Below are 22536 nucleotides of genomic sequence, written 5' to 3'. Positions count from 1 at the left end.
CAAAGATAAAGCTTCAAGATGTAAAACATAAAGAATTCAGCCCCAGTCCTCAGTTGCAAGTTCTGAAATCTTCTGAGCTGATTCTGGGATCAAAGCTTCAGAATGTGAAATTCGTGTTCAACTGTGAGCCACAATTGCAAAGAGTGAAATCTTCTAAATTAATCTCAGACTCAAAGTTTCAAGATGTTGAATCTGTGAAGTCCAAATCTGGGCCACCATTGCAAGGTGTGAAATCTTCTGAGTTGATACTGGGGACAAAGCTTCAAAAAGTGAAATCAGTGGAATTCAAGTCGGGTCCACAGTTGGAAGATATGAAATCTTCCAAATTAATCACAGGTATAAAGCTTCAAGATGTAAAATCTATGAATTTCAGGTCTGGACCAAACTTGCAGGGTATGAAATTGTCTGGAGTTATCCCAAGGGAAAAGCTTCAAGGTGTGAAGTCTGTAGAACTGAAACCTAGTCCAAAGTTACAAGGTGAGAAATCTTCTGATTTGACTCTGGGGAGGAAGTTTCCAGGTGTGAAATCTATAGAGTTGGACTTAGGCCCACACTTACAAGATATGAAATGTTCTGAGCTGATCATGGGTATAAAGCTTCCAGATGTAAAATCTAAGCAGTTAAGTTCTAGACCACACTTTCAAGGTATGAAATCTTCTGAAGTGATCCCAGGGACAAAGCTTCAGAAAGCGAAATCAGTGTTCAACTCTGGACCACAGACACAAAGCAAAAAATTTTATGAGTTGATTCAAGGGACAAAGCTTCAAGATGTAAAATCCTTAGAGTTTAACTGTGGACTGAAGTTACAAGGTGGGAAATCTGATTTAACACAGAGGAGGAAGCTTCAAGGTGTGAAATCAGTGGAGTTCAACCCTGGACCACAGAGACAGGGTGAGAAATCTGATTTGATGCTACAGTGGAGGCTTCAAGATTTGAAATCTGTTGTTCCATGGCTGCAAGGTGTGACATCTTCAGAGTTAACACCAGAGACAAAGCTTCAAAGTGGAGAATCTGTGGAGTTCATCACCAGGCCAGTGTGGCAAGATATGAAACCTTTTGAATTGACTCTTGGTACAAAGGTACAAGATGTGAAATCTTTGGGATTTAACTCAGCTCCACAGTTACAAGACAGGAAATTGTCTATGTTGACACCAGAGGCACACCTTCAAGGTGTGAAATCTATGGAATTCAACCCTGAGGCAAAATTGCAAGGTGCAAAATCTTCTGAACAAAAAAAAAAAAAAAAAAAATCTTCTGAACATATAAAGCTTCAACTAATGAACTCTACTGAGGTCAACCCTGGTCTAGAACTCAAGGTTGCAAAACCCTCTGAGTTGGCCTTGGAATCAAAGATTCATAGTGGAATATTGTCTGAGATCAGTGGTAGAAAGCAGTGGCAAGATGAGAAATCTTATAAGTTGAATCCATGGCCAGAACTTCAAAGTGTAAAAGTCATGGTGTTCAATCCTGGGACACATTCGCAACATATAAAATCTTCAGAATTATGTAAAGGGACAAAGCTTCAAGATGTGAAATCTTTGGAATTCAATCCTGACCAACAGTTGCAAGATGTGAACTCTTCTGATTTTTGTCTGGGAACAAGGCTTCACGGTATTCAATATTTTGAGTTTAATCCTCAACCACAGTTGCAAGAGGTAAAACCTGAGTTGAGCACAGAAATGAAGCTTCCAGATGAGCAGTTTCTGGAATTCAAGCATAAGCCTAAATTACAAGGTGGGAAATGCTCTGAACAGAATCCAGGGCCAAAGCTTCAGTGTGTAAATTATATGCCAGTCAACACTGGGTCACAGGTGCAAGGTATAAAGTCCTCTGGGTTGAATCCTAGTCCACAGCTTCAAGGTAGAAAATCTAAGGTGCTCTGCATTGGGCCTAATTTGCAAGGTGTGAATTCTTCTGCATTCATTTCAGAACCAAAACTTCAATGTGTAATTTCTACTGGATGCAACCCCGGGCCACATTTGCAAGGCACAAACACTTCTGAATTAACTTCCATTTCAAAACTTCAAGGTATGAATTCTTCTAAGTTAAATTCTGAGATCCCAGGAGTGGATGTCATATCTAATGAAAGGATTAAGAGGAAACAGGTGGAGGAGTCAGGGAGCTCACTCCGGAGCCTTTCCCACCATCCACCACAAAACTGGAGATCACTATCTAGGATCTTCCAGGCAGGATCAGGGGCTCGAAGAGGCCTTACCTGGCCTGTCCTGGGCAGGCGACAGAATGTCTGGGAAAGTCGCTCCTGGAGGCAGCGACTACCTCGAAAATACCTCTCCAGTATGCTAACGCTGGGCAATGTCTTGGGGACCAGCATGGAAAGGAAGCTTTATTCTCAAACATCTTTAACAGAAAGAGCCACTGCAGATACCTGTCAATCTATTCAGAATTTATTTGGGGTTCCAGCTGAATTGATGGCATTTTCCCAGAGTTTGCTTGAGAAGGGTCAAGGTACTATTTCTCAGCCTTCAGTTGTCAAAAACTACATTCAGAGACATACTTCATGCCATGGTCATGAGAAAAGAATGGCCTTAAGGATGTGGACACGTGTCTCCATGTCCTCCATAATACAGCACTACTCTGGCACTAGAGTGAGAATAAAGAAAACAAACTCAAAGCCCTGTGATATATCCCAGGAAGTCACTCAGCACATGCCTGTTTCATGTACAGGGAGTCAGCTTTCTGCCCCAGCAAAGTCAGAGTCTTCCTTCAACGTATTTTTTGCTAGGAGAGATTCTGTTCCAGTGGAAGAGAGTAAGAACTCACAGAGTGATTCACAGACAAGGATTTTTGAGTCCCAACACTCCCTCAAGCCAAGTTATCTTCCCCAGGCCAAGTCTGACTTCTCCGAACAGTTCCAGCTTCTACAAGATCTGCAGCTAAAAATAGCAGCAAAACTGTTAAGGAGTCAAATACCCCCCAACGTACGTCCACCTTTAGCTTCAGGTCTGGTTCTAAAATACCCTATCTGCCTACAGTGTGGCCGATGTTCAGGATTTAATTGCTGTCATAAATTACAGGCCACTTTTGGAACTTATCTTCTTATCTATCCACAGCTTCACCTTGTAAGCACTCCTGAAGGCCGTGGAGAGATCAGGTTGCGTCTTGGCTTTAGGTTGCAAACTAGGAAAAGACCCCAAGTCCCAGAGTTTCATAGAAGAGGTAGACGCATCACACCAAGGAGCCTTAGATCAACATCACTAAGGAAAGCTAAAGGCTATACTCAAGCTTCCAAGAGTCCTACTTCTACAATAGATTTCCTGTCTGGGTCTTCCCAGTGTCCTGCTCCTATACAAGTCCACATCAGGCGAAGGCAAGGCGGCAGCCCTGGCCTAGTAGAAAAGACAGAAATTAGAGAGGCTGGACACTATGGATTCACTGAAGTTCACTGTTTATCAGAGAGTGACTCTGGAAGCAATCAGGATGAAAAGTGGGCTAAAGTGAGAACAAAAAGGACCCATGATTCAAAACATCCAATGAAAAGAATCCCCAGGGAAGTCAGAACACAAAACACAAAGTTCTACACAAATAGTACAGCCATAATACAGAGGTTCTCTAAGGAATTACCAAGCCAGTTAAGAAGGAAGAGGAGTGGAGTGTCTCAGACAACTACCGCCTCTTCAAAAAGACAACCTAAGAAATCTTCCCCACCACAATTCATTCAACTCCTTTTTCGGGGCCTAAAGCAGGCATTCCAAACAGCACACATGGCTTTGGTTTGTGTTTAGTTTCTTAGGACAGGGCCGAAAGTAAGCTCATCACACAAGATGAATTGTGCCAAAGCACAGCAGTAGAGGGCTGCCGCTCGCTCAGGCAAAAGAGCGCCATCTGTCCTGCTGTGGTAACTTTCATTAAAGTATTATCTAGATTTACACTTTAAGACTTGTTTTCTTAACATTTCAGAAGTGCCAAAGCAGCAACCTATGTTTTTATTAATTTTACAAGCAATAATTGGCTTTTGTGAGCACCTGCCGTGCTTCGTCCTTGAGCGCAAGAACAGCACAAAGTTCCCACCATTATTTTGATTATACTGAAGTAGCACAAGGACATTTCTTTGCGTTCCCACCACTCTGATTATACTGAGGACATCTCATGGATCAGTGCCCAAAGCACTCAATGCTTCTTTTGCAGGCCCCCGGTTTGCCGGGGCGGGGGCGGGGGGCGCTCAAAGCATTTAGAACTGTTCACAACTCTGGCTTATTTGCATGCCCCCGGTTTGCCGGGGTGGGGGTGGGGGGCCTCAAAGCAATCAGGACTGTTTGCAGTTCTGGCTTATTCGCCAGCCCCCAGTTTGCTGGGGGGGGGGGGAGCTCATGGGTCACATCTCCTTTCCATGTCCTCCGTTATCCCACTACATTTCCCCCTTTTTGTTTTACAATTTTTGTAGCATCAAGGAGAACACGGCAGCATTACTCTCAGTACTACACTACATGGAATTATTTTGCAGCTTGTGCAGCATCAAGGAAAACACAGCAGCTTGTTGCGATGTTGCATGGCGGGTAGCTTTCACTCGTCGAACTACAGCTAAACATATGATTATTATTATAATGAGCATTAACAATCCTGCAGTAGAACCAAAGCATGTAATTTAGACATGGAATTTAGATTATTAAGTCCTTGAATAATTCCAGTCCATACTTCTTGCGAATTAAGTCGTTGTAATTTCTTCTGGAAAGTTTGTTGAATTTTCCCTTGTAAATTTACAATTTCTTCTATCAAATTTTTGTGATGTAATAAATGCTTTTTTATTGTTGTCCCAGGGAATGCAGACTGATTATATGGAACTGAAGTGACACAAAAGGCACTTTGATTCCAGTCACAACGTAGCTTCATTTGTCTTTGTAAATTTACAAGTTGGTTCCCCAACATAACCACAGGTTGTTGTAAGTTCGCTATTTCCGAATATATTTCCGAATCAATTTGTCGTTGATAGAACCAAAGCATTCCAGAATTTTTATGCCAGTTATACAGTCAATGGTCTGAATAGATTGTTGTAAAGCAACTCCAGCAACTGCAGCAGTAGCTGTTATGGCTATAATACCCATGACAGCTGCAATCAACATTCCTACAAATCTTTTACTTCTTTTTAACACATCAACTAAATATTGCAAAACAGCCATAGGAAGAGATTCTTGCCATTCCCTTCCAAGATTGACAGGAAGCCAAAGACCTGTCCAAGCTTGTAAGATATACAAACTTTCAGTAGATATGTTAAAAGATATACTAGAGTTAATACAGGTATACAGAGAGCAATTTTTACACATTATAATACCTTGAGTCTCATTCCATACAGCTGGTCCCTTTAACAATATATAAGGTAATTTCACACAACTACGAGTATACCGAGTAACATCTTTATGAAAAATCAAACTATGATTTTCAGATTTATTAACCATATGTCCTACCCAGGCATTAATCTTTCTCAGAGCTGCCATAAGCTTCCACAAGTCCTTTTGGATAGGATAGCCATTTAAGTGAGGACCAGGAGGAGAAAACCCTCCAGCATGCCATACTATGGTATCATTAATAGTATCGCTATAAATAGTGTTATCTTCTTTATGCCAGTATAAATCCTTCAAACCCTTTTTTCCTCGGGCGGAGCCAAAAGGGCTCCAATCAATGACGCTTCCCCAAGAAGTATTAACAAGAACCCGAGCCATTTCTCCTCGGCATCGAGTCCAATGGACCCAATCCGATAATCGATCCACAAGAGGCACCTGGCATGGAGGCAAATAAGGTGCAGAAACATTTTCATTAAGTGTGGAATTAAAACTTTTAAAACTATAAGCACTCAAAAGATATAACCCATGATATCTGCTTTCATTTTTGATAACACTTAACGATGCCTGATAATTCATTTTAAGGCAATGATCTCCCTTTCCCATACAAATAGGAGGTCCATTAACACCCACAGTGTTATTTTCTATTATCCTTCCTTCTTCTTCTGGCTTCAAAGGGCCTCTATCATCAAAAGGACCAGGCAACCATCCAGACTCATTTACATATACAAGAATTGGGGCATCCCACCAGGTAACCCCCATATTAAGAGGAGGGTTAGGAATATAAGTCCAATAAGTATGGTTAGTACAATTTATCTCATTGGCTGATATGCTTATTACCTGTGCAGACAACATTGCCAACATAGCTACAAAAAGATTGGTGCTAGTGAGGGGTTTACCCTGTGAAATGACAAGATTTTCAGCAGTGCCTGCAAACTTTTTCACTTGCCCCCAAGTCAATGGAGACGCCCTCTTTGTTTGATCCAATGGCACACGGAATGCTCTCTTGCTCAAATCCATCTCCGCACATCCCTTCGTCATTCCCATCACATCAAGGCTACGCTTAGTTGCCAGCCCGAAGCTTTATCTTCTTAGCCGGCACCCAATAGGATTCAGCTCCTGCAGAAACAAAAGCATATCCTCGGCCCCAACGAAGAACCTCTCCAGGTTCCCAAGTGTTAGTATTTTCATTTAATATAAAAACAGGCTGTCTAAGTTCCTGTGTACTTGTTTTTGTCCAATGTCTGTCAGCTGCACTAAGATCATCTTCTCCATGATTCAAAAAATTAAGAGTAAATAAAGCAATATGTATTCTTTTCCTAGGACTTTGTACCTCATCTCCCCCTTTTTGTTTTATAAGCATGTCCTTCAAAGTGCGGTTTTGTCGTTCAATAACCGCTTGTCCCGTACTGTTTCCTGGGATACCTGTAACATGCTGTATATTATGTGTGGCAAAAAAAGTCTGACATTTTTGAGAATGATATGCAGAAGCATTATCAGTTTTTATGCTGTCGGGAATTCCCATAACAGCAAAAGCTTCTAATAAATGAGTTATTACAGCATCAGCTTTTTCAGAAGATAATGGAGTTGCCCATGAGAAATGAGAGTAGGTATCTACAGAATGATGAATATATTTTAACTTCCCAAAACCAGGATATTGAGTTACATCCATTTGCCAGATAGTATTAGCAGATAAGCCTTTAGGGTTAACTCCAATATTCAAACAAGGTTGATTAATAGCATCACATTGCGGGCATGTATGGAGAATAGTTTTTGCTTGTTTCCATGTAAGATTAAATTTATTTTTCAATCCTCTGGCATTAGTATGATATCTATGATGTTCTGCTGTAGCTAATTGTACAGTACCCACTAAAGTATCAATAAAATCATTTCCATCTACCAATGGACTGGGTAAATGAGTATGAGCACGAATATGAGTAATATAAAGTGGTGCAGTACGTAGTCTAATTGTATGTTGTATTTGCAAAAATAAAGAATGCAGTTCTGATCCATTATCTGGGATAAAAGCAGTTTCAATATTTTTAACTGTAAATTCCACATACTGAGAGTCTGTAATTATATTAAGAGCAATTGGATAATCTTGTAACAATAGTATTACAGCAAATAGTTCTGCTTTTTGAACTGAAACATATGGAGATTGTAACACCTTTTGATCATGACTGTTAGTATATCCTGCTCTTCCCGTTTTATTGGCATCAGTAAAAAAAGTTGGTCCTATAACAGGATCTGATTGAACTATTTTTTTCAAAATCCAATTAGTCTTTTTCAAAAACTGTAAACGTTTATCAGAAGAATAATGATTATATATTTTACCTATATAATGAGCACAGGCAATTTGCCAGTATTCCTCTAGTTGAAAAAGAGTTTGTATTTCTTTGTTTGAAAAAGGGACTATAAGTTCATGTGGGTCCTGACCACATAGTTGCCTTAATCGTAACCTACCTTTAATAATAATATCAGCTATTTTTTGTACATAAGATTGCAATTTCTTTTGAGCTTTATGAGCTAAAAATATCCATTCTATAAGATTATCTTGTTGTTGTAGTAAACCAGTAGGAGAATGAGGAGTATGAAATACAATAAGTCGTAAATGATCGAGAGATTCAATTCGATCCAATTGTGCATCATGTATATGTTTTTCTATCCATTTAAGTTCTTGTTCAGCCTGGGGAGAAAGTTCACGGTAACTATTCAATGCTGGATCGCCCTCCAAGGTGTGAAATAAATTTTGTAACTTATAAGTAGGAATTCCTAAACTAGGACGTAACCAATTTATATCTCCTAATAATTTTTGAAAATCATTTAATGTTACAAGAGAATCTCGTCTAATTTGTACTTTCTGAGGAATAATCTGAGTATTGGTTACAGTTTGTCCAAGATATTGCCAGGGAGCACATTTTTGAATTTTTTCAGGAGCTATCTGTAAACCTCATTCTTTAAATTTTAACTCTGCTTGTTGTAACATCTGCTGTAATGTTTGCTGATGAGGATGAGCAAATAAAATGTCATCCATATAATGAAGAATACGTGCCTCAGGATACATGTGACGTAATTCCTCCAGAGGCTGATTAACAAAAAATTGGCACATAGTTGGACTATTTAACATCCCCTGAGGGAGAACTTTCCATTGAAATCTCTGAGCTGGATGTTCTTGATTTAAGGCTGGTACAGTAAATGCAAATCTTTCACAATCTTGAGATTGTAATGGTATAGTAAAAAAACAGTCTTTTAAATCTATAATTATAAGTTCCCAATTGCGAGGGAGCATTGCAGCAGATGGAATTCCAGGTTGCAATGCCCCCATAGGTTGAATAATCTCATTAATTTTTTGTAAATCTGTCAACATTCTCCATTTACCTGATTTTTTCTTAATTACAAAAACAGGTGAATTCCAAGGGCTAGTGGATACTTCAATATGCCCTGCTATTAATTGTTCTTGTATTAATTGGTGTAATGCTTGTAATTTTTCTTGAGTTAAGGGCCACTGCTCTGTCCATATAGGGGTATCTTTCAACCATTTTAATGGTAATGCAAATTTTCGAGCAGTGGCCCCGACACTAAATTTGGATATCCAAGCCCAGTATAATCTTTCCCCGTTTTAGTTACATATTGGGGTTCAGTAGCATTTAATTGCGAATAATCACATTCCTTATTTGACATCATTTGCATTGCTTCAGGGGAAATTGTTGGTATGGAGATAGAGGTTCCCCATTGTTGTAGTGTATCTCTTCCCCATAAATTAATTCCAATATTGGCCGCATATGGTTGCAACACAGCTTTTTGTCCTTCCGGGCCTTTACACCCCAATAATTCCTTACTGCGCCAAATCATATGCAATGTTCCTATTCCTGTAAAAGTAACTCCCACCTTTTCTAAAGGCCAATATGAAGGCCATTCAGACTGTTTTATTATAGACACAACAGCTCCCGTATCAACAAGGCCCGTAAATTTCACATTATTGTTAAAAGTAATCGTTAATTGAGGACGTTGGTCATTGAGAAAGGATTGCCAAAAAACATTTTTTCCCGTGCTGCCGAACCCCTCGCCCCTCCCTGTACGCTTTACGGGGGCGGCTGCTTGTTTTACATATGGTAACAATAACAATTGAGCAATTCTTTGTCCCTTATTAAATTCTATAGATTTTGAAACAGAAATCATAATAGAAATTTCTCCAATATAATCCTCATCAATAACTCCAGTATGAACTGTTACACCCTGCAGAGTCAAACTACTTCGTCCTAATAATAGTCCCATAGTTCCTGCAGGTATAGGGCCATAAACTCCTGTAGCTAATTTGTGTACTCCTCCTGCTGGCGTAAGGATACAATCTCGAGGAGCAATTAAGTCAACGGCAGCACTGCCGCTGGTAGCATGCATGACATCAGTAACTAAGAGCCGAGGTTGAGACTGTCCTGTAATGTCTGATAAAAGCTGGCATTGCTTACTGGATACTGTTGAGAGTTTACTGTCACTTTTCCCGTATTGCTGTTGCGGCCCCGGGTTGGGCCTAGCTTCCCGTTTCCCGAGACATCATCTCGTGGAGGCAAAAGATTTCCTAACTTATCCCTTTTTGAACGGCATTTATTAGCCCAGTGTCGTCCTTTACCACACCGACGACACATACCAGGTAGCTGCTCATTCTTAATCTGTTTTGATATCTGGCCTTGCCCTTTTCGACAATCTCGCATCACATGTCCGTACTTTCCACAATTGTAACATTTAATACAATTATCTTTCAACCCTTCATTCACGGCAGCTGCAAGTAAATTGGCCTGATAAGTAGGAGATCCAATATCATGGCAAGCTTTTATATACTCCTCATGTGGAGCGTTTACAGCCCGTAACGGCCGCAATGCCTTCTGGCGTTCAGAATTTGTATTCTCAAAAGCCAAAGATTGTAATAATAAATCTTGCACGTCTATTTGTGCTACAGCTCTTTGAATGGCTGCACGCAGTCTAGACAAGAAATCAGTGTAAGGCTCACCAGGCCCTTGCGTCAACTTAGTAAAAGATTGTGCTGTTTTTCCAGGGGGTTCCACTTGTAACCATACTCGTAAACAACACATACGTATTTGAATGATTCGTAAATCATCAAATTGAGCTTGAGCTTGTAGATTACTAAATGCACCTGCTCCTATTAATTCATCTAAAAGTGGCCCTGGAGGATTGCGGGCCGCATTAGTCCTTGCCATGGTTTCAGCTTCCTCTCTCCAAGTTTTAAACTGCATATATTGTCCAGGTTCAAGAACAGTTTTGGCAACCGCTCCCCAATCATGAGGAATTAACATGTTTTCAGTAGCATACCCAGACAAAAGTCCTTGAACATAATTAGAATGCATCCCATACGCATTAATGGCTTCTTTTAACATTTTTAAAATTTTTATATCATGATGGTTATAATCAACATTTACATATCCATTCGGAAATTGATCATTAGCAGGCATAACTTGTCTAACAATAGGGAAAGCAAAAAAGGATTCAGAATATTGCTTTTCTTGTTTATTCATCTCTTCTTCCAACAATATTCTATTAGATTCAGGTTTTAGAGGAAAGAGAAACTGACGAGAGTCTCCAACAGGATAAGCTGCTAATTCTAAAGGAGGAGCCGAAGGAATAGTAGGACATGGCTCCTGATATGAAGGAGTAGTAGTATTTATTTTCTTCCAGTTTAGTCATCAAATTTTTAAACTTTGAAAGTATATCAGAAATCTCATTCTGTTGAGAAAGTGGCATTTCATTTTGTTTGCTAACCTGCTCCCGATCTTTATTACCATCAGAAAAAGCCCCTTCATCACTGGAATCCGAAAAATCCTCTCCTATCTCAGACACAAGGGGAGGAGGGGGCGGAGGAAGGTCCTCTATAGGAGACTCACGAAACAAAGTACGAAAAGCAGCAGAATGATCGGGAGCAGAATTCGGACGCTAAGGACGCGCCCCATTGTCACTTTCCGTTTCAGATTGTAATAGTTCCAGGGCAAGGGAAATTAATTTACAAAGAGACCAAACACGGACAGATACAGGGTCTCCATGCTGATGAGCTCTTCTTAAGGCTCGCATAACCTGTTTCCAAACTTTTAACTGGTTATGACCAGTAGGTTGAAACCAGTAACAATGTTTACGTACCAGCGCAAACAATTCATCAAAAGATTCCTGTTTCACTTTTACTCCTCAACTCCATAATAACTGTTTCAGGAGTTTACTATATTGAAATTCTACTGAATGGGAATTCCCCATTACAGTTACTCTACTGTTGCCGAAGGTTTCTCTTACTCTGAGCAGACCAATTTCCCCTTCGGTCCCGCGATCACGCGATTACTTACCTTCAGGTCCCTGTTCGGGCGCCAAATGTTGTAGTTTCTTAGGACAGGGCCGAAAGTAAGCTCATCACACGAGATGAATTGTGCCAAAGCACAGCAGTAGAGGGCTGCCGCTCGCTCAGGCAAAAGAGCGCAGTCTGTCTTGCTGTGGTAACTTTTATTAAAGCAGTATCTAGATTTACACTTTAAGACTTGTTTTCTTAACATTTCAGAAGTGCCAAAGCAGCAACCTATGTTTTTATTAATTATACAAGCAATAATTGGCTTTCGTGAGCACCTGCCGTGCTTCGTCCTTGAGCGCAAGAACAGTACAAAGTTCCCACCATTATTCTGATTATACTGAAGTAGCACAAGGACATTTCCTTGCGTTCCCACCACTCTGATTATACTGGAGACATCTCATGGATCAGTGCCCAAAGCACTCAATGCTTCTTTTGCAGACCCCCGGTTTGCCGGGGGGGGGGGGCGCTCAAAGCATTCAGAACTGTTCAAAACTCTGGCTTATTCGCATGCCCCCGGTTTGCCGGCAGGGGGGGGGGCTCAAAGCAATCAGGACTGTTTGCAGTTCTGGCTTATTCGCCAGCCCCCAGTTTGCTGGGTGGGGGGGGGGCTCATGGGTCACGTCTCCTTTCCATGTCCTCAGTTATCCCACTACAGGTTTGGCAGAAGCCTGAGGACAGGACAAGGCCAGACCATTTCTGGTCAAGCAAAAACTACCTTCCAAAACAAAAAGCCAGAGACTATTGCTTATCAAGAGATACCAAAAGACAGACGATGCCAACTCTCAAGCTAAGGCCAACAGACCCAACCATTAAGGAGGAGAGCACATTGTGGGGAGAAACAGACCAATTCAGATCAGCTCAACAACCAACAGGAAATAGCTCTTTCCAACCCAGACCTATACAACTGCCAAGCCCATAGTTTCCCAAAGAAGTACCACTCTCAAAAACACCTCAAGCAGCCAGCCTTTGGGTCCTGTTCAAAATGAGAGTAATAGCAGAGCTAAGAAAAACTTTAACAGAAATGAAGTCTCTAGCCAGGAGTCCAAGAACTCCAAACCAGGAACCAGAGTTCATGCTGGAGGGAGACTCTTACATGGTTCCCCTATGAACAGAACCTCACACAGTCACCTTAAAGAAAAACCCACACACAAGGAACGAAACCACTACAGCTTCTGTAGGGAATAACCCCATGGAATTCTTCTGGAAGTAGCCAATATAGTCCCTCTGAGAGGAGCCACCACAGGGCCTCTGAGAGATGTCGCAGTCCCTCTGAGAGGAGATGTCGCAGTCCCTCTGAGAGGAGATGCCACAGTCCCTCTGAGAGATGTCACAGACTCTTTGAGAAAATCCGTCGCGGTCCCTCTGAGAGGAGAGGACACAGTGCTTCTGAGAGAAGACCGTACAGGCCCTCTGAAAGGGGCAGACACAGTCATTCTGAAGAGTGGACACAGTCCCTCTGAGAGGAGCCACCAAAGTCCCCTCAAGGAGAGACTCAAGCACAGCTCACCTAGCGAGAAGCCCAGATATAGTTTAGGTAAAGATTTCAGGAGTAACTCAAACATGTTTCTTAAGACCACACCAAAAATCCCCAAGGGAGGGCAAGTTTGGAGGCCTGACGCTAGAAGATGGGAAGAGACCCGCCCCAGTTATTCATTGCCTCACTCAAGTCTCCACCAAGCTGCCTTTTCGTGGCTTCTTTCCTGCTCAGCCACTGGCTTCCACTTTCTGCGCCCTCAGCAATAAAAGAGTTTCTACCTGAGGGGAGGGAGGGAGGGAAGGCGGGAATGGCTCTGTCATTTCCCTAAGATAAATAAACGGGTAATAATTGACCTTCCTGTGCACCTAGAAAGACCACTCGTCGTGCCCGGTGGAGCATGGGGTCGTGGAGGGGCAAGAGAGGTAGTGCAGACGGAGGGAACGAGACGGACGGACTCCGAGGCCAAACAGCGGTTCAAACCACCAAGCCCCAATTTCCCGAGTCCCAAAGCGCACTCTCGGGGCGGGGTCTCAGAGGAAGTGTGTGGGGGGCGGGGGTGTCTGGGGGGGGGGCTGGTCACGTGACTCGCCCTGCCGCAGCCCCCTCGGAAGCTGAGAGGCGGAAGTAGACGTTAGGCACGGGGCTCGCGGCGCGCCGACTCCACATCCGGGAGCGGAGAGGAGAGCGGAAGTGGCGTTGATCTGGCCGGAGCCCTTGGGTGAATTTGTTAGGCGTGGAGAGGCAGTGATGTCTTCCAGACTCGGTGCAGTGCCCGCCGTGAGTTTCTCGGTTTGACCGTTACGCTTTAGGGGTAGCGCTGTCGAGCCCGCCACACGCGGTCCCTCGCTTTTGTCCCCTGCTCAGAGTTGGTTTTATCAGAGCCCATCGCAGGCCCCACCCTTCTAGGTCAGATATACCAGCCCCCTCGTTTTTCCCCCCACTTCTGCTGCCCGATCCCCACCCCCTTGGACTCAGTTCCTCGTCAGATTGCCGTTAGTCTCTATTCCTTTTACATCCTCAATGCCTCCCATATCCGTTGTCCTCGCTTTCTGTCTCCCTTTTAGAGCTTCTTTCTAGGACAGGGCTTTGAGAATGGGGGAGATGAAGGCTCTAGCGTTGTCACCTGCCTTGACCCTGTAGGAAGATAGGGCGGCACATTTTTCATAAAAAGTCTTGCCTTCTTCCGTTTGAGGGAGTAGCCCCGGGAGAGCTTCATTTCTTGGCACAGGGGGATTCGTCTTTTTGTGGTTAAGGTTCAGAGGCCCCTAGCATTTACTCATGTGCTTGCAATTTGCTAGACCCCGGGACCCACATCCTTTAAGCAGCAGAGGAGCACGAGGATCGTGGGAGCTAAGAAGTAAGTGAGGTTTTGTGCGATCCATTTATAATTGTGTCGCCAGCGCTGTCCAATAGAACTTCCCGTGATGATGAAAATGTTGTGTATCCGCACTGTCCAGTACTGTAGCCACTAGCCACGTATAACTGTTGAGCGCTTGAAATGTGGCTTACGTCAGTGAGGAGCTGAATTTTAAATTGTATTTTAATTAATTTAAATAGCCACCTGTGACTAGTGGCCACCTGATTGGACAGTGCAGGTCTAATCCTAGTGTGGAGGAGGAAAACTTAGCTTGCAAAAAAAAAAAGTACGAATTATAATAAAAATGGAATGTGTGACTAAGTGTAGCCCTGCATTTCTTTAGACATCAAATATGTACTCATGAATACATTGATGCACTTGGGAAGGACTGATAAAAATGACTGTAAGCTACTTGGCTTCAAGACTGGTTTATTATATTGTTTACTGAATGTGCTAAGCTTTTCCATATTTGTTAATACAAAAAAGGTTCTTGTTAAGGAGATACTCATTGGAAGGGATTAATTCATTCATACAATATTTACTAAATATCTGCTTTGTGCCAGTTCTGTGGTAGGTTAGATACACAGACATGAAAAATACACAACTAAGGCTTCCCTGGTGGCGCAGTGGTTGAGAGTCCGCCTGCCGATGCAGGGGACATGGGTTCGTGCCCCGGTCTGGGAAGATCCCACATGCCGCGGAGCGGCTGGGCCCGTGAGCCGTGGCCATTGAGCCTGCGCATCTGGAGCCTGTGCTCCGCGACGGGAGAGGCCACAACAGTGAGAGGCCTGCGTACCGCAAAAAAAAAATAAAAAAAAATAAAAAAAAAATACACAACTAAGAGACTAACCTATTTAGGCAAGGAGATCCACACAATACAGTGTAATGAAATTTTTTCTTTTTTTTTTTTTTTTGCGGTACGCGGGCCTCTCACCGCTGTGGCTTCTTCCGTTGCGGAGCACAGGCTCCGGACGCGCAGGCGCGGCGGCCACGGCTCACGGGCCCAGCCGCTCCGCGGCGTGCGGGATCCTCCCTGACCGGGGCACGAACCCGTGTTCCCCGTATCGGCAGGCGGACCCTCAACCACTGCGCCACCAGGGAAGCCCCTAATGAAATGTTTTTAAACAGGAATTTAGTATAGCCTTTGGGGAAGGGGAGTGATATTTGGAAGGGAAGGGTTGCCAGAGCAAATCACTCCTAAACAGACTTGGAAGTCAAGGAATAATACAGTTAGCCAGAAGGAAAAGTGTTTTGTTTTGTTTTTTTGTTTGTTTTTGTTTTTCAGAAGAAAGAACAGAATGTGAATGGGTAAAAGGATTTAATGGAATAGCAAGTGGGTAATTGTTCAGAAATGTAAAGATTAATGGGCCCTCATCTATTAATCAGAATCAGAATCATTGGAGTTAGAGCATCAGAATCCTTATTTTTAACTGGACTCCTAAGACATTGTGAAGTTTGAGAATCCTCCATGAGAAATGAGACTAGAAGAGAGTAGAGGATGAAACCGTGGAAAACATCAGTATTTAAGGATTGGGTAGAATAAAAAAAGGCTGCAAAGGATACTGAGATGAATGTAAAATACTTTTTAATGAAATCTAAATATTTGCACCTAGAGAGTGAACTAGGGGCTCTTAAAAATTCTTGGTAGATCAGAAAGGAGTTGAAAATAGGTTAAACTTCTCATCTTTGTGATCTGAAGCTGAGACTGAAAGTACCACACACAACAGGTTATTTTAAAGTAACTACAATTATGATAGTTATTGTATGAGCCAAAAGCTTTTTCTTGTCATATTTATGGAAAGAGAAGTTTGAGATTAATCTGGGTTTTTTTGTTTGTTTGTTTGTTTGTTTTGCGGTATGCTGGCCTCTCACAATTGTGGCCTCTCCCGTTGCGGGGCACAGGGTCCGGACGTGCAGACTCAGCGGCCATGGCTCACAGGCCCAGCCGCTCCACGGCATGTGGGATCTTCCCGGACCGGGGCACGAACCCATGTTCCCTGCACTGGCAGGCGGACTCTCAACCACTACGCCACCAGGGAAGCCCAATCTGGTTTTTAACAAATAATCAAATACCCTGAGTTGATAGGTAGTGTAAAATACTTGAGAATTGTTTTTGTTGAGTCCTTTAAAAATAAAAGAGAGCTGGAGGGAGGGATTCCCTATCCACGTTGACTTAATCCCCAAGATGTTAAAACTGTTGATTTTTTTTTTCACTATACTCGTGCTTATTCATGAGCAGGGAGGTCGGTATATCCAAGTCCTACATTGACAGCAAAGAAATTTCTTTGAGGACAGTTTCCTAAGAGGAGTCAGATGGGACTTGACTCTTCTATCAAGTCTTTCTAGTACAGATAGTTCCCATTGTTTGGGATGGTGTTTTAGCCCTAGAGGACAGCCAGTTCCCACTAAAATTTTTTTATACCTTCATTGAGGTATAATTGAAGTACAATAGACTGCATATATTTATACAATAAGTATATTGTATACATATACAGATAATATGTATACAATATCTTCATCTTTGACATAGGTAAGTACCCATGAAACTGTCACCACAATCAAGATAACATTTCCATCTCTCCCAAAAGTTTTTTCACATCCCTTTGCAATTCATTCCTCCCTCCACTCCTGTCCCCAGACACCCCCTGACCTGTTTTCTGTCACTGTACAGTGGTTTGCATGTTCTGGGATTTTCTATAAATGAAATCAGACATTGTGTCCTCTTTTTGCATGATTTGTTTCACTCAGAATAATGTTTTTTTTTTTTTTTTTTTTTTTTTTTTTTTTTTGGTGGTACGTGGGCCTCTCACTGTTGTGGCCTCTACCGTTGCGGAGCACAGGCTCCGGACGCGCAGGCTCAGCGGCCATGGCTCACGGGCCCAGCCGCTCCACGACATGTGGGATCCTCCCGGACTGGGGCACGAACCTGTGTCCCCTGCATCAGCAGGCGGACTCTCAACCACTGCGCCACCAGGGAAGCCCAGAATAATGATTTTGAATGAAGAATAGTTTTTGTTGCTAAACAGAATTCGATTATGGATATAACATAGTTTGTTTAGCCATCTATCTTGAGGGACATTTGGGTTATTCTCAGTGTGGAGATATTACAGTAAAACTGCTGTGAACATTCATGGGCAAGTCTCTGTGTGGAAAAATATTTTTGTTTCTTTTGATAAATACTTAACACAGTATTTATTTATTAAGATGGAATTTACCATCTTAGGTTGATTGGGTCCGACGTCAGGAGAATGTTTCACTTTTTAAGAAATTGTCAGTCTTCCAAATTGGCGGTATTATTTTACATTCCTACCAGCAGTGTAGGAGAGTAAGTCTCTAATTTTAGCTAATTTAATGGGTGTATAATTGTGTTTCATTGTGGTTTTAATGAGAATTTTCCTGATGAATAGTGGTGTAAAACATCTGTTCATGTGCTTATTGGCCATTCATATATCTTTTTTTGTCAAGTGTGTTGATGTCTTTTGCCACCCCCCCAAAAAAAAAAAATTGCGTTTTCTCTCACTGTTAAATTGTATAATTTAATTTTTTAAAAATATTTTCTGAACACAGTTCTTTTGTTATATGTGTCTTGAATATTTCCTCGTCAGTGGTTTGCATTTCATTTTCTTAATGGTGTCTTTTGAAGAGCCAAAGTTTTAAATTTATCATTAAAAATAATAAAAATTTTATCATTTTTTCCTTTTATGTTTCATGCTATTTGTATTCTATTTAAGAAAACTTTGCCATCCCTAATTGCAAAGATTTTTTCCTTTGCTTTCTTCCAGAAGTTTTATAGGTTTTACATTCAGGTCTATGGCTCATGTAGAGTTAATGTGTATGTATGGTGTGTTATAAAGGTCAATATTAATTTCTTTCCATTTGTATATCCAGTTGTTGAAAAGACGATCCTTTCCCTGTTCAGTTGCCTTGGCATCTTTGTTAAAAATCAATTGAACATGTATAGGTGTCGGTCTGTTTCTGGACTTTCATTATTCTCTTCCATTAATGTGTATGTCTATCTTTTTGCCAATACTAAACTGTTTTGATACTGTAGCATTAGAGTAAGTCCTGAAATCAGATAAGGTAAGTCATCTAACTTTGTTGTTTTTTTCAAGATTGTTTCAGCTATTATATTTTCTTGGCCTTTTTATATAAATTCTACAATCAGTTTGTTATTTCTATAAAAGAAGCATGCTGGAGTATTGATTGGTATATGTATTGAATCTATAGGTCGATTTAGGGAGAATTGCCGTTTTAACAATATTGAATTTTCTGATTTATGAGCATGTTATATTTTTCCATTTATTTAGGTCCTCTTCAATTTCTCTCACCAGTGAGTTGTAGTTTTCATTGTAAAATTCTTGGATGGCTTTTGTTAGATTTGTTTCTAGGTTCCTAGATTTGTTCCTAGGTTCCTGTGTTTTTTGTTATTGTAAATGCTATTGTTTTTACAAGTTCATCTTCTCGTTGCTTGTTGCTGGTAGCTAAGAGTACACTTGTTAAAAAAATATTTATTTATTTGGTTGTGCTGGGTCTTAGTTGCTGCAGGCGAGCTCCTTAGTTGCGGTTCGCAGGCTTCTTAGTTGCAGCACATGGGCTCCTTAGTTGCAGCCGGTGGGCTCCTTAGTTGTGGCATGTGAACTCTTAGTTGCAGCATGCATGTGGGATCTAGTTCTCTGACCAGGGATCAAACCCGGGCCCCCTGCATTGGGAGCGTGGAGTCTTGACCACTGCGCCACCAGGGAAGTCCCACAATTGATTTTTGTATTTTAGCCTTATATCCTGTCACTTGCTAAATTCATTTTTAAAAATGAATTAATTAATTTTTTGGCTGTGTTGGGTCTTCGTTGCTGCGCTCAGACTTTCTCTAGTTATGGTGAGCAGGGGCTACTCTTCATTGTGGTGTGTGGGCTTCTCATTGTGGTGGCTTCTCTTGTTGCGGAGCCCTGGCTCTAGGGCACACGGGCTTCAGTAGTTGTGGCACGTGAGCTCAGTAGTTGTGGCTTGCGGGCTCTAGAGCACAGGCTCGGTAGTTGTAGTGCACGGGTTTAGTTGCTCCGTGGCATGTGGGATCTTCCTGCACTAGGGATCGAACCCGTGTCCCCTGCACTCTTAACCACTGCACCACCAGGGAAGTCCCTCAATTCATTTTTAATTCTAGTAATTATTTCATATATTTTCTGAGATTATCTTTGTAAACAAACTGAATAAAATCTGTTAAAAAAATCTGCAAGTAGGGGCAGTTATACTTTTTTCCTTCTGATCTTTATGCCTCCAGTTTCTTCTTATGTCAGTTTGGTAAGTTGTAGTTTTTAAGAAATTTGTTCATCTTAATTTGTCAGTTTTTTTGGCATAAAGTTTTTCGAAGTATTCTCATTATTTTAATGTCTGTATGATGTATAATAATAACCCCTCTTTCATTTCTGACATTGGTATTTGTGGTATCTTTGGTATCTTTTTTTCTTGATCAGTCTAGCTACAGTGTTGTCAATTTTGTGATCTTTTCAAAGAACCAGATTTTCTGTAAAGTCTGTTTCCTAATTTGTGAATTTCTCCTTTTTATTATGTTCTTCCTTCTATTTCTTTGGGCTTACTTTGCTCTTCTTTTTAAGGTACCTTAAGATGAAATCTTAACTTATTGATTTTAGATCTTCTTTTCTAACATAAGCATTTACAGTTTTAAGTTTCCTTCTAAGTACTGCTTTAGTTGCATCCCACAAATTTTGATATGTATATTTTTGTTGTTATTCACTTAAAATATTTTTGAATTTCCTTTGTGATTTCATTTTTGACCCATGAATTATTTAGAATTGGATTCTTTAATTGCCAGATTTATTTTTTATTTTAGATACCTTGCTATTCTTGATTTCTAATTTAATTCTGATGTGGTCAGAGAACACATGTATGATTTTCATCTTTTTAGGTTTAAAGTTTATAGCCCAGTATATGATCTATCTTGTGAATGCACAGTGTGCTCTTGAAAAGAAAGTATATCCCAGGGCTTCCCTGGTGGCGCAGTGGTTGAGAGTCCGCCTGCTGATGCAGGGCACATGGGTTCGTGCCCTGGTGTGGGAGGATCCCACAGGCCAGTGAGCCATGGCCACTGAGCCTGCATGTCCGGAGCCTGTGCTCCGCAACGGGAGAGGCCACAACAGTGAGAGGCCCGCGTGTCAAAAAAAAAAAAAAAAAAGAAAGTATATCCCATAGTGTTGGATGTAGTGTTCTATAAATGTCAGCTACAGCAAGGTGGCTAATAGTGTAGTTCAGATCTTCTGTGTCTTTACTCAATTTTTGTCTAGTCTGTCAGTTCCTAAGAGGAGGAGGACTTAAAATTTCTGGTAAGATTGTAGAATTGTCTACTTTTCTTTTTCTATCAGTTTTGCTTTGTGTGCTTTGAGCCTCTATTGTTAGACACATGCAGTGAGTAATTATGTCTTCCTGATGATTTGTCATTTTAATTATTATGAAGTGTCCCTTTTTATCTCTGGTAATACTCTTTGTCTTGAAGTCTATTTTATCTGATATTAAAATGGCCACTCCAGCCTTCTTGTGTTTGCTGATGGCATGGTATAATTTTTTCATCTTTTTACTTCCAATGTACATATGTCTTTATATTTAAATAAAGTGTGCCTCTGTAGGCAGCATATACTAGGATATTGCTTTCTTTTTTACTCTCTCAATCTCTGACTTCTAACTGGAGTATTTAGTCCGTAAACATTTTAATTAATTATTGCATGGTTGGATTTAGGTCTACCATTTAATTATTTGTTCTCTCTACTTTGTTTTTTCCTCTGTACCTTCTTCTGGATTATTTAAATGTTTAGTGTGACATTTTAATTTATCTATTTGATTTTGGCTCTCTCTCTGGCTCCCCCCTCCCTTTTTTTTTCCTTTGAGGGGGAGGTTTGGTAGTAGTTGCTCTAGGAATTACAATATATACCTACCCTTTCATCATCTACTTAGAGTTAAAATACTACCACTTTGCTTAAATGTAGAAGCCTTAGACCATATAGATTCCTTTAACCCCCTACCTACTGACCATTAAATTATAGCTGTCATATATATTACATCTACATTTATTGAAAACCTTACCAGATAATGCTAAAATTTTGCTTTAAAGAGTTTTTAATATTTACCTGGCTGTTTGCCATTTCTCTGGCTCTTTCTTCATTCTTAAAAATCCAGATTTCTCTCTGGTGTCATTTTTCCTTCAGCTGGAATTATTTCCCTTAGCATTTTTCATAGAGCAGTCTGCTGACAACAAATTTTCTTAGTTTTTCTTCATCTGAAGAAATATTCCTAAAGGCTATTTTCACTGAATATGGAATTTTGGATTGATAAATCTTTTCTGTCAGGATTTTAAAGGTGTTGTTGTGCTGTCTTGGTTTCTGTTGAGAAATTCACAATCATTTGAATAATATGTCATTTTTTTCTAGCTGGTTTCTGGATTTTTAAAAAATCTTCAGTTTTAAACAGTTTCATTAAGATATATCTAGGTGTGTTTTTCTATTGAGTGTTTGTTGAGCTCCTTAAATCTGTAAATTTAAGTTTTTCATTAAATTTGGGGGATTTTTCCACCATTATTTTTTTCAAAAAATTTTCCTCAATCTCTCTTTCCTCTTCTTCTGGGATTACAACTATGCTTAAGTTAGATCTTTGATATTGACACCGCAGGTTGTTGGGGCTCTGTTGACTGTTTTTCAGTCTTTTGTCCTCTTTGTTCTTCAGATTGGATAATTTCTATTGATCTGTCTTCAAGTTCATAGATTCTTTCCTCTGCTGTCTCCATTCTATTACTAGCCCATCCAGTGAGTTTTTATTTTATTTGTTACTTTTCAGTTTTAAAATTAATTTGTTCTTTTTTATGATTTCTATTTTTCTGCTGATAATTCCTACATTTTCCTTCATTTCCAGTGTTTTCCTTTCTATCGTGGAGCATAATTATAATAGCTGCTTTAAAGGCTTTGATAGTTCCAACATCTGCATCATCTTCCAACATCTGTTTATCATCTGTCCTTTGAGAATTGCTCACATTTTCCTGGTTCTTTGTGAATTGCATAATTTTGGAATT

General features: G+C 40.8%; 3 protein-coding genes across 9 annotated transcripts in view; all 3 read left to right on the top strand.

The window, feature by feature from the left end:
• Nucleotides 1-4779, top strand: part of SPATA31H1 (SPATA31 subfamily H member 1) — a 19183-nt gene extending 14404 nt beyond the window's left edge. For 3 of the 4 annotated variants that reach the window (XM_073791493.1, XM_033838830.2, XM_073791492.1), the window contains one exon: nucleotides 1-4779. This exon is cut by the window's left edge and continues 7562 nt beyond it. In XM_073791493.1, the coding sequence (XP_073647594.1) occupies nucleotides 1-3743 (3743 nt within the window). In that variant the 3' untranslated portion in view covers nucleotides 3744-4779. The other variant, XM_073791494.1, reaches the window with a different exon arrangement.
• A 7486-nt stretch (nucleotides 4780-12265) lies between these two features.
• LOC141276367 (spermatogenesis-associated protein 31H1-like) lies at nucleotides 12266-13537 on the top strand. The gene is given in 5 exon segments (XM_073791638.1): nucleotides 12266-12548; nucleotides 12551-12814; nucleotides 12817-13078; nucleotides 13080-13236; nucleotides 13481-13537. Coding segments are annotated over 5 exon segments (1023 nt in total).
• A 215-nt stretch (nucleotides 13538-13752) lies between these two features.
• Nucleotides 13753-22536, top strand: part of ZNF512 (zinc finger protein 512) — a 35312-nt gene continuing 26528 nt past the window's right edge. For all 4 annotated transcript variants that reach the window (XM_033838824.2, XM_033838826.2, XM_033838825.2 and 1 more), the window contains exons 1-2: nucleotides 13753-13888; nucleotides 14410-14468. In XM_033838824.2, coding sequence (XP_033694715.1) covers nucleotides 13859-13888; nucleotides 14410-14468 — 89 coding nt within the window. In that variant the 5' untranslated portion in view covers nucleotides 13753-13858. The remainder of the gene's footprint in view (nucleotides 13889-14409; nucleotides 14469-22536) is intronic.

Source organism: Tursiops truncatus, chromosome 14 (genome assembly GCF_011762595.2).
Source record: "Tursiops truncatus isolate mTurTru1 chromosome 14, mTurTru1.mat.Y, whole genome shotgun sequence".
Lineage (NCBI taxonomy): Eukaryota > Metazoa > Chordata > Mammalia > Artiodactyla > Delphinidae > Tursiops > Tursiops truncatus.
This window is presented reverse-complemented; position numbering and strand designations above follow the sequence as displayed.